This window comes from Poecilia reticulata, linkage group LG9, assembly GCF_000633615.1.
Source record: "Poecilia reticulata strain Guanapo linkage group LG9, Guppy_female_1.0+MT, whole genome shotgun sequence".
Lineage (NCBI taxonomy): Eukaryota > Metazoa > Chordata > Actinopteri > Cyprinodontiformes > Poeciliidae > Poecilia > Poecilia reticulata.
The window spans coordinates 3,910,729-3,923,667 of record NC_024339.1 but is presented as its reverse complement, the minus strand read 5'-3'; the positions used below and the strand labels follow the sequence as shown (position 1 = coordinate 3,923,667).

Below are 12,939 nucleotides of genomic sequence, written 5' to 3'. Positions count from 1 at the left end.
TAAAGATAGTATTACCGATAGCAGTACAATTTGCACAATGCCTGTTTTGTTTAGTTTTCTTCTTGGAAAAAGTTATTAAAAACAAGTTTTTGTCTAAATTAAGGTGAATTCATGGTTCCTTTTTCCACATAATGTAACCAATAGTGTTTATAATAAAAAAATAATAATAATAATTATGTGATCGGTATCGGTGATCGGTATCGGTGATCGGCCCTCATGGGTGATCGGTATCGGCAGGAAAAAACCTGATCGGCACATCTCTAATTGCTATAGTAATAATCATACAAGTCACAATAAAATTAATAAAATTATTTATGAAACCAACGTAAGTTATATATTTTCACTGCACAGCTTATAATTAAATGAAGATAATTAATAAGCAAACTTACCACCAGCTAGCAACACTTAGCAGCCTTCGTCCCTCCGGGATCCTTTTGTGACCCAAATTTCATTTCCATCGGTTGTTGTCCCGTTGTGTTATCGTCTAACTCGGACTAGGACGTCACCAGCTTGAATTTACCAAAATTAGTAACTCTTGTCAAGGCCCTCTCTACTTTGAAGGGAATATTATGCGAGTATAAATAGAGAATTTGAACAGCTTATCTTTCCTGCGTTCAAGTTTTTTCTTCTCTTTGTGGCGTTTTTTAAGTAAATGAAAGTGTGCAATACCGCCACCATCTGGTCTGGAGTAGGAACTGGAGGTAATGCCGTTGATTATAGATCTTACATCATACATCTGAAAATGAATTGGGTACTTTCTTGAAAATTACATCATGATTATAATTTTTTTTATCGTATGCAATTTTAATAAATAGTAAAAGATTATTATGGCACTTAAAAATGAATACTTTTTAGGTACTTAAAAAGTATGCCTACATATTACATTAAACACACTTTAAAGGTGCCTAAAAGACATACTTCTGCACCCGGTTAAATAAAGAAAATTTTAAAAAGGTATACTTTATTAGCCTAAAATTTACACTGAGATGTAATTTAAAACATACTGAAATTAATAATCTAAAGTAGTGTTAAATGAATTTTTTTTTAAATTCTATTTTGAGCATATATTTTTAACACAAAATATATTTTAAATATACTTGACAAAGTGTATTTACACTTGGGCAAATATATATTTTGTTCACTTAAAGTATACTTTTATTTAATATATTAAAAGTGTATTTTGGTACAATTATGTTTAAGTGTGTTTAAAGTTCTAATTTCGAAATTGGTACAAGTATACTTTTAGTATACTTCAGATATATTAATAGGTAGTACACTTAATACTTCGTATACTTAAAGTGCACTTTCACAAATTTAAGTATGTTTGAAATATACTAAAGTATACTTTTTTTCACAAAGGAATAAGAGAAAAAGAACACAAGGGAGCAGGAAATAATTCTAACACTAAATAAAACACTGGAACTAAATAAACATGATAAACTAGAAAGAGACAAAGACAGGAGGGGAACTATGAAAGAACCAAACAGAAACAAGGCTGATAAAACAATAATAAGAACCAAGGAACACAGAACTAGAGTAAGTAGAAGGACTAAGCAAAGAAATGATCTAACTAGAGTCACTAAAGAACAATAGACGGAAACGCATACATTAAAGAACTACACCTAGAGAAACAAGATAACTAGAAACACTACGAGGGTCTGAAATAAAGAAACACAAGAATGAGAAAGATCTAACAAGAAATCAGTAACAACAAATAAAAAAGAAGTGTTAACCAAAAAGGTGAATTAAGTCATAACTGATAAAGAGGACCAGCAAAAACAGAGCACAAAACCAAACCCAAAAACCCAGTCTTGACACTTCATTTAACAAGAAGCATCTACAAAAATGTACATTATTTGATTCAAGACAAAGTTGAGTTTTTAGAATAATTCTCAAATGCAAAAATACGTCTTGTTCTTTTCTCAAATTGCACAAATTCCACCCAACTTGCGCTCAGAAAAAATAGTAGTTTCTAAAAAAAAAAGACTTTATAGATTTGCCTGAGAACATGTCATGAAGTTCATAGTCTGACTTTAGCATGAAATGAGCAGAAGAGGAGATGACTCTGAAAGCCGACCAGGATCTGTGTACTCCTGGGAGGACAGAATAGAGGATCCTGGTTAACTAGCTCAGGGTAGCATTGTGAAAGAACTGGGGAGGAGTTCAGCTGGAAACGAAACAGATACAGACCCACAAAATAACAGGTGCCCCTCCCCAACTTCAGCTGGTGCCACTGTGAACCATGAACCCTGACTTGACCTTGTGTATAAAGACCCCTCTCTCACTGTCTCTGCCTGGGTCTCTCACCCTTCCCCCTCCATTTTCCTCCTGTCGCTCAGCTTTCCCAAAGCGAGTCCCTTCAAAGAGCTGAGTAGCACTTCAGGGCAGCACTGAGAGACTGGAGAGAAAGGGAGGTGCAAGTGTTACTGTACTTGCTGTAGCGGAAACAATTTGGAACTAAATCATGCTTTTTTTTTAAACCCTTGAGGCACCTACATCTTTCTATCCATTTTTCTCTTTCTCCCTCTATTTGTGAGGGGGGTGTGGGGTGACACTAAATTAGCATAAAGGAACAAGTACGACAACAGCAGACTGAAAGAGCTAACCAGTGGGTGGATGAAGTATGTAATTGAATGGGACTCTGTTGTAAATAATGGTGTGGGGTGGGACCTCATCCCCATCTGGTCTTTTTAAAGAATACCTTGTGGTAATTACCCCCCAGACAGCATTGTCGCACGTCYGAGCCGTCCGGCCAGGTGCCTGCAGTCCTGCTGCGTGCAGCCTTTCACTGGCACCGCATGCTACCCGCATAAAATGGACCCAAGGTCACCATCCTGTTTTGTAAATTCCCACTCCAATATTTGAAATAGCTCAAAAACCCATGCAACTTGAAGTGGAAGCTTAGCAATATCAAATTTGTGTTGAAGTTGTTTTTTTTTTGTCATGATTCAAGATTGTTTTCCTCCAAAAATTTTCCAATAATTCATCTTTCTAGATCTCTCGTTCTCTCTCTCTCTCTCTCTCTCTCTCTTTCACACACACACACACACACACGCACGAACGAACGAACGCATGCACCCACGCACACACACACAAATGACATCTGGAATTTGAGGACAACACTGAGCATATTCTTGTTTCAATTACTTTTATTCAGCATTTGATAACAAATCCAGGATCTCTTCAGAGTTCCTTCTGCACTTCATGAAGAGCTCTTCTGTGTTCTGTGAGTATGCCTGGCTGACCTCAAAGGAGAGTGTCTTTTCACCAGTTTTGACCCTCTTAAGGGACAAGACAAGTTCAGAGAATAGCTCTTGGAGACCTCCTTAGGGGTTCCACTCATTCTTTTCTTTTCCATTTTATTTGTGTCAATGCTGCTTATGGACAAGTGTGGGAAATTATTCTACCTTTCATATTGGGGGAGAGAGTCTGTTCACAACTTCTTGATATATAGATTTCAGAAGCTGGGTTTTAAAATATGTTGATATTTTTGATTAATTTTAGTGTAGTCAAATGCTGTTTGTTCCAGAGATATTTCAATCTGTAACTTTGGACAGCTGATTAGGGCTTTACATCAGAACAGTAGATTATGAAATGGCCAACGGTTATACATTTTTAGAAGTTGATTCCACCAAGCAGTGCTCAACGGATGTTATTCTTATGTTTAGAATTTGTTTCTTATAAAAAGAAGTGCTGTAAACTCTTTTCTGTTCTGTCTTCACTTAGCCCTCATAGAAAGGTTAACGAGAAAGAAGAGGTTAACGAGGCCTCCGGGCATAAAAGACTTTGAGCTTATCACTTTACTCTTCAACCTACAAGTGAAAGCATGCAAAAGACTGGTTAGGAAATACAGGTCCTTCTCAAAAAATTTGCATATTGTGGTAAAGTTTATTATTTTCCATAATGTAATGATAAAAATTAAACTGTCACATATTTTAGATTCATTGCACACCAACTGAAATATTTCAGGCCTTTTATTGTTTTAATACTGATGATTTTGGCATACAGCTCATGAAAACCCAAAATTCCTATCTCAAAAAATTAGCATATCATGAAAAGGTTCTCTGAACTAGCAATTAACTTATTCATCTGAATCAACGAAGTAACTCTAAACACCTGCAAAAGATTCCTGAGGTTTTTAAAAACTCCCAGCCTGGTTCATTACTCAAAACCGCAATCATGGGTAAGACTGCCGACCTGACTGCTGTCCAGAAGACCATCATTGACACCCTCAAGCAAGAGGGTAAGACACAGAAAGAAATTTCTGAACGAATAGGCTGTTCTCAGAGTGCTGTATCAAGGCACCTCAGTGGGAAGTCTGTGGGAAGGAAAAATTGTGGCAGAAAATGCTGCACAACGAGAAGAGGTGACCGGACCCTGAGGAAGATTGTGGAGAAGGGCCGATTCCAGACCATGGGGACCTGCGGAAGCAGTGGACTGAGTCTGGAGTAGAAACATCCAGAGCCACCATGCACAGGCGTGTGCAGGAAATGGGCTACAGGTGCCGCATTCCCCAGGTCAAGCCACTTTTGAACCAGAAACAGCGGCAGAAGCACCTGACCTGGGCTACCTGTTGCTCAGTGGCCCAAAGTACTTTTTTCGGATGAATGCAAATTTTGCATGTCATTCGGAAATCAAGGTGCCAGAGTCCGGAAGAAGACTGGGTAGAAGGAAATGCCAAAATGCCAGAAGTCCAGAGTCAAGTACCCACAGTCAGTGATGGTCTGGGGAGCCATGTCAGCTGCTAGTATTGGTCCACCATGTTTTATCAAGGACAGGGTCAATGCAGCAGCTATCAGGAGATTTTGGAGTACTTCATGCTTCCATCTGCTGAAAAACTTTATGGAGAAGAAAATTTCATTGTGCTCACAGTGCCAAAACCACTGGTATTACTGACCATGGTATTACTGTGCTCAACTGGCCCGCCAACTCTTCTGACCTGAACCCCATAGAGAATCTGTGGGATATTGTGAAGAGAAAGTTGAGAGACCAAGACCCAAAACTCTGGATGAACTTAAGGCCACTATCGAAGCATCCTGGGCCTCCATAACACCTCAGCAGTGCCACAGGCTGATTGCCTCCATGCCACACCGCATTGAAGCTGTCATTTCTGCAAAGGGATTCCCGACCAAGTATTGAGTGCATAACTGAACATAATTATTTAAAGGTTAACTTTTTTGGTATTAAAACACTTATCTTTTATTGGTCGGATGAAATATGCAAATGTTTTGAGATAGGAATTTTGGGTTTTCATGAGCTGTATGCCAAAATCATCAGTATTAAAACAATGAAAGACCTGAAATATTTCAGTTGGTGTGCCATGAATCTAAAATATGACAGTTAAATGTTTATCATTACATTATGGAAAATAATGAACTTTATCACAATATGCAAATTTTTTGAGAAGGACCTTTATATAAATTGTGTCATTGCTGTAATGACAGACGTTTTTTTTTATTGAGTGGCATTGACCCTTTTTGATATGACATTTTGGGTTGAAATGTACATCAAGATATTTAAGTCAGGGCTGTATTTCACATTGCTCACACACCTTTTCAGTTGTGCTCAGAAATATTCTATGAAACTGAGTGCTTTGCCACTCCAAAACACCAACTTTGCTGAACTGAAGCCACTTACTTGGCAGAATTATTAGGATTATTGTCCATTTGGAAGACCCATCTGTGCCCAAGCTTTTACTCACTGGTTTATATCTTGATCTGGTGCATTAGTATCGCTACATAATATTATTACTTATGTACTTATGAAAAGATTTTGTAAAGATCACCAGACTTTCCTGTAGCAAAACATCCACACAACATGACACTTCCACCTCTTTATGTTGCAGTATAAGTTTTCCTTTCTTTCTTCTTTCAAATGTAATGTTGGTCATTACTGAAAAACTTTAACTGGTTCGTCAGCCCTCAAAACATTTAGACAATTTTGTCTTTGACCCCGAGTACATTTTCAACCCGTTATCAGTCTTTTTATGTTGCTTCTGGAAAAATTACTTTTTCATCTCTGAGTTGCATGTGTTAATGACACTCTAAGCAGGTCTTCTTCTGTTGTTATGGGACCGTTTCGGTGAGTCAGTTGTTAAACATTCATCTCTGGAACAGAGAAGCTGTCTTCTTCCTGAACAGTACCATCATTAAATTTTTTTAACATTAGACTATTTAATCTTCAGAAATCTGAAGCAGATACAAATAATTTTGGTAATCTGAGTTAATGCCAGCCAGTGAGAAGAAAATGATACGTGTCTTTCTCATAAAGTGTATGCAAACATCTGGTTTCAGTAGTGTAAAGGGATTTTAATTATGTGTATGACAAGAAAATGTAAATAGATGTGTATTTTTTGTCATTTCAGAAATGAAAAAAAATCTTGAATAAACACATTATTTAATTCTGACAATGAATCATATTTTTGTTAAAATCATTTTTAAGTAGCAAATATTAAAGTGAACTTGGTATTTTGACATACAAAAATATCTACTGTGTTTCCTTTGGATTACGATCAGTTTTACATTAAGCAAAAACCCTGCAGGGACATTAATTAAAAATAGAGAAGAGCTAGCCTAGAAGCCTACATGCAGGTCGACTTTTTCACTGAAGCATTTGTCTATCTGAATATTTGAACATGATGCTTACACTCTAAGAAATAATCTTGGAAATTTACAGTAACATACTGGCAGCTATAGTCGCCAGAAGTTTACTGTAAATGCACAGTAGCTGTACCATAATTAATCCTGACAGCAGATTACCGTCAATGCAAGTACGGTATGGATACTGTGAAATAACGGTAATTACCGTTTTTCTGAAAGAACGCTAAAAAAAATGCTGGTATCTACAGACGACAGTTTTTTTTGTTTTTTTTTCCACCATTCTTTCAGAAAAACGGTTTAAAAAAAAGCTGGCGTCTGTAGATACCAGTATTTTACTGGAAATAAACCTTTTCAATCCTGTAATTACCTTTTAAAGTGTTAAATACTGTAATGACGCCAACACACCGCAGATGTAGTACCGCCAACAGGATTTATTAGAAATGAGAGCGAGCTGCTATTCCTTAGGCTGCAGCTGCGTTTCTAACAAATTGTTACACTCAACTGAATAGCTTCACTGCTAACACACACTGAACTCTCCGCTCTTCCGCTGTTGTCAGATCTCTCCCCCCTGATCCCTTCGCCCACATGACAGGTCCATCACATGTGAGTGGAAGTCAGCAGAGTCAGATAGGGGAACTCTACACATAACAGAACACAGAAGAGGATGTAGTTTACTGTAAATGCACAGTAGCTGTACCATACTTAATCCTGAAGAGGATGTATCACATCCCTAACCCTAATCCTGTGTTATGTGAATTTCTGATTATGCAGATTATGCATTTTAGAACTGCACCAATTGTAGCACTTCTAAGAAGCTTACACTGGATTAGGTATTAATGTTCTGTGGTAAAACTAAGACTGTACTTTAAAAAGTAGCATTACAGTTTTCTTGGCAGTAACCTCTCAGAACAGAATTTTTATTTAAAGGCACCACTATGCCTCAAACCACATATATTTCCAGTATATTCAAACATTCAAAACGAATAACACAACTATTCCTCTGAGAACTGGTAAAAAATATGCCTTCAAAGTCAATATATAGTTTCACTAACACTGGAATAAAAATTGAAGACTTTCAGTTTACAGCGACATAAACTGGATTTAACTCATTAATTTCTACAATCTTATGAACATAAAAACACAGTTATAAAAGAAATATCCATGCTTTGGTTATCATTAAGCAAATCAATGAAAAAGGACTTCCAAAAATGGAGTTAACTTGTTAATTTAGGTTCAGGAGCAGGACCACGCCTCAAACCACACCTCCAATTTCCTAAACAGCCCATATATACCCCGCTCGAGAGCCGTTCCATGCCTGTTGCATAGTTCGTCAACCGACTACGTTGCTTGTCAACAAAAAAGTTCTACTCACAATGGAAGATGCTCTTTCTCTCCAGCCCGACCACTCCGACTCGGATGACCTCTTTGATCCGTCTCCAGCTGACTCAACCTCTACTCCCCAGGCCACAAAACAAGCCTCCGGCTCCAAACGCCTCCGCTCCGTGATCTTCAACCCTCAATCCCAGCTCCACTCCTCGCTGTCAGCAGCACCTCGTCCAGCCACGGTCCATCCACCGACGTCACATTCACCCCACGGCCGAGGGACAAGCCGCGGGCCCAGCCGTCGACTTCGTTCTCCCGGTCTCAGACGACATTCCCAAACCCTGCAGTTCCAGAATACCAACCCGGCTTCATCTCCGCGACCCTCTCCAGGCGTCCTAACTTGCCAGCTCCTCAAAGGCTGGATCGTCGCCCGCCTCCACCGCTCATTAAAAGAAAAAGGAATCCCCTTCAGTCGCTCCGACAACAAATTGAGGCTCTTTCAATTGCTCTCCTCCTCAGGTCCGCAGCAAACGTCAGGCCCGTCGCCATCCGAATACCCCGGACTTCCAGGTTTTTCTCCAGCATCCTCTTCCTCCCTCGTCACCTCAGACGTCATCCGGCCCACGCCTTCAAAGTCCTCGCACCCGGCAACAGCTCCCCCTCGCGGGAGCCAGGTCGTATTACATCCTCCACCAAACGCACCCTGCCTAGCCGACCTCTCTCAGATGCTAACTTCGGCTATCGCTTCGCTGTCTTCACAGACTCCTCAAATCCCGCAATCTCATTCTTCTCTCCCCCCCACCCCCCTTCTCCTCCTCAGCTCTCCCCACCTCCATAAACGCCACGACCTCCGGTTCTTCTCAAGCCGCGGTAAACCCAGCCCAGTATAGCGCAGCAGGATTTTCTTCCTCATTCCCCTCTTCACTTCCCTCTAACCTTTTTCCTTCCATTCCCTCTCTCTCAAATACTTAACCCCTGCCTCTCCCCCTTCAAACACTCTCCCTAACGTTAATCATAATTTTAATCTCGCTACAGCAGTTCCTCCAGCTCAGTCATCCAATAACGTACCACGGCCGTCACCCATTTCTCCTTCCCTTCGCCAGCAAGTCACGAACGGTAATTACGCCGATCTAGCACTTCTCCTTCAACCTTCTCCGATCTGTTTTAGTCAACCTAGAGAAATCAATACAAACCAAGGTCCCATGCAACTTAGCAATTCTTTAAGTTCCCATTCCAAAGACCTCACACCCGTCAAATTTGCTCTCGCTTTTCTCTTTACAGAGACACAATTTGCGCAATCTTTCCAGACCGCAGAGCCGAATTCGACAACTATCTCTCCTTAGTTCTTGACATGGCCCTACGGTTTGGGGGCACCGGGTTTTATCAATTTCACATTCTCTTCGCCAACCAAGCAGCAGGTCGCTTGCAACAGTTCAACCTAGGCACTTACTGGGGTTCTCTTGATTCCTAATTATACTGCCGCATTTTCGCCGACCGCGCTTCTCTCTCCTGCAATCTTTGCGGTGCTCCATCTCGCCCAGCCACAGCCTATCATCCCTCTCCGCTCTCGCCCTCTTCCTCGCGCTTTTTCTACAGGTGGAAAGCTCTCGAAACCACTCTCAAGCATCACCCAGACAGGGATTTAGTTAACTTTCTCATTAACGGCTTCACTCACGGTTTCCACCCGGACATAGAAATTATTCCAGATTCCACCTACCAATGTCACAATCTTCAATCCGCTCTCTCAGATCCCGACACAGTCGACTCTCTCCTCACCGAAGAAGTTCAAAAAGGGTTTGTTATAGGCCCCTTTTCTAGGTCACCATTCCCTACTTTCCGCGTCAGCCCCATTGGCATCGCCACTCGCAAATATTCAGGTGTAAAAAAAAAAAAAAAAAAAAGGTTAATCATAGATCTTTCAGCCCCTCACGGCTCTCAGTATCAATATCATCATTCCATTTCCCGACTTCTCCATGCAATATGCAATCATAGATCACGCCATTAAACTCATTAGGTCAGCAGGTCGCGGCGCCTGGCTCTCCAAAGCCGACATCACCAGCGCTTTCAAAGTTCTACCTATTCACCCCGACTTCTGGCGCTTCTTTGGCGTAGTTTGGAAAGGTGCCTTTTACTTCACCGTCCGCCTCACGTTCGGGTGCTGTAGCAGCCCCAAAATTTTCGATTCCCTGCCCGAAGCCCTCTGCTGGATCCTTATCAATACCTATAAACTCCCCTACGTCATACATCTTCTAGACGACTTCCTGGTCGTCACTCCTCCATCTTCCCCTCCTCGTTCCGGTCTTAACGCCCTAACTCAAGCCTTTTCCCAGCTGGGAATTCCCCTCTCAGAGGAGAAAACMGTCGGTCCGCGCACCTCTTTAGAGTTCCTAGGCATCACTCTGGACTCTTTATCTTTCCAAGCTTCCCCATCACCCAAAAGATCAACAGAAATTAGACAGAAATTAATCCTGTCTAATTTCTTACTCGCCGACAAATGTTCTAAACAGCTGCTCTCTCTCCTCGACCATCTAAACTACGCTATTCGAATCATTCCGCAGGAAAAATCCTTCATCTCTCACCTCCTGTCTAAAGCGGCCAGCATTCCCTCCCTTCACGGTTCTCTCGCCATCGATCACTCCTGCAAATTAGAAATGCGTCTGTGGCACTACTTTCTTTCATCCTGGAACGGAATTTCTTTCTTCTACAACGATTTCCTCACCTACCCTGAAGACATACAACTCTTTACCGACGCAGCTCCCTCAATCGGTTTCGGCGGTTATTACAAAGAAAAATGGTTCGCCGACACATGGCCGCTCGAGTTTAAGTCTCTTCAGAACGCCTCGGCCCCTCCTTCTTCCACTCTCTTCGAACTTTACCCCATCCTCATCGCTGCGATCCTTTGGGGTCACGAATGGTCTAAAAAAAAAAATCCATCCTCATTCATTCAGACAGCACGGCAGTAGTAGAAATCATAAATAAAGGCCGCTCTCACTCCCCCGAAATCATGCAGTTCATGCGCAGACTTACCTTAGTTTCTGCCCAACATCAGTTTCTCATTCAAGCCGCTCATATTCCAGGATCAAAAAACCGCATCGCTGACGCTCTTTCTCGTTTTTCCTTCCAGAAATTCAGACTCTTGGCCCCAGATGCAGAAGCACGTTCCACGCCGGTCCCTCCGTTTTCTTCAACCATATTCAACTGAGCCCTCCATTACCTGATCTCCACCGAGCTTCTCAAGAATTAATCCTCAGCAGCCTAGCTCCTCGCTCGCTTTCCGTATATTCGACCGGCTGGAACCGATTTAAATCTTTCCACGCCACTTAGAATCTCCCTTTTCCTTCCCTAGACGTTTCCACCCTCTGCCTCTTCATTACGTACTCCCGATTAGTCCTTAAGATCCGTACCTCCACTATCCAGTCCTATCTAGCCGGCATCAATTTCTTCTTTAAGCTTTCTACAGGAGTCAACTGCCCCTCCATCTCTCACTGCTACGTGAACACGCTCATCAAAGGCTGCAAGAAGCAAGAACCAAACGGCGTCATTCCTCGTCTCCCCCTCACGACCGACCTCCTACGCAAATGCATTTCCACTCTGCGTTCCGGTTACTCCTCTAATTTCGTAGACAGGACCCTGGAGTCCACGGTCCTACTAGCTTTTTCAGCTTCCTCCGCTGTTCTGAATTCGCTCCAACTTCCTCCATCCATAATCCTCTCATTCATCCTTGCCTTTCAGATATTTCCATTCTCAGCCACGACACCATGATTTTTACTCTGCGGAAAAGTAAGACCGATCAGCTCGCCGTCTCTTGTCCCATCTATCTTTTCCGCCTCGATTCCTCCCTCAACCCGTATGAGCCCATTTTCAATTATGTCCAGTCCCGATTCGCCGCCAACGCTTCTCCTCATGATCCTCTCTTCATTTCTGAACCAGGAAAACAAGCTTCTCGCTTCTGGCTCTCCCGCCATTTCCGCCAGGTCTTGTCGTTATCAGGCATTTCACCCGATCATTACTCCGCCCATTCATTCCGCATCGGCGCAGCCTCGTCCACATCTAGTCAGGGCGTCCCAGACCACACGATCCAAATCCTGGGTCGCTGGTCCTCGCAAGCCTACCATTTGTACATTCGTAACAACCTTAAAGATTTATTCCAAGCTCACTCTCTCCTCAGCTGCATTTAATTTCTGACTCTTTTGGGGATCCTAAGCGAGCCGGGATATACTCAAGATGTGTTTATCCCTGAAGACAAAGCCCCACTCGAGTCTTCACTTGCAGGCCCTCCATCACCATCATCATCATCACTGCCCGACTTCATCCAATTCACCCCTTCATCCCTCCTTCCCTTCTCCCTCACCCCTCCCCTCACCCCTCCTCCCCTCCCTTCCTCTTATCCTCAATAAATATTTAAATCTGTATTCTGTAGCGTGGTCCATGCTAGTGAAATGGAGTTAACTTGTTAATTTAGGTTCAGGAGCAGGACCACGCCTCAAACCACACCTCCAATTTCCTAAACAGCCCATATATACCCCGCTCCAGAGCGGGGTATATATGGGCATGTTGCATAGTTCGTCAACCCCACCCACCTTTCCCTTTTCACACGCATATACTGTCAAATTAATACCATGTTTCTCGTTTCTTTACATTGCAGGTTCCGCCGGGGGGATCCTAAGCGAGCCGGGATATACTCAAGATGTGTTTATCCTTGAAGACAAAGCCCCACTCGAGTCTTCACTTGCAGGCCCTCCATCACCATCATCATCATCACTGCCCGACTTCATCCAATTCACCCCTCCATCCCTTCATCCCTCCTTCCTTTCTCCCTCACCCCTCCTCCCCTCCCTTCCTATTATCCTCAATAAATATTTAAATCTGTATTCTGTAGCGTGGTCCATGCTAGTGAATCTAAAATTCAACATGGCTGAAATAATGTGGAATTCTAGTATTAACAGGGTTTTATAATGTGAACTATTAATGGTTTTCAAGAGTCCAAGTGGCACTTACTTTATTAGATGCAGATGAA

At 42.0% G+C, this 12,939-nt stretch overlaps 2 protein-coding genes across 2 annotated transcripts in view; both read left to right on the top strand.

Annotated features, from left to right (window-relative positions):
• Positions 1-12,939, top strand: part of zbtb26 (zinc finger and BTB domain containing 26) — a 1,115,122-nt gene that overhangs the window by 416,969 nt on the left and 685,214 nt on the right. The window lies entirely within an intron of this gene.
• Positions 9,851-10,885, top strand: LOC103469647 (uncharacterized). The gene has a single exon (XM_017306529.1). The coding sequence runs from the start codon at positions 9,896-9,898 to the stop codon at positions 10,883-10,885; it is 990 nt and encodes a 329-aa protein (XP_017162018.1). The 5' UTR covers positions 9,851-9,895.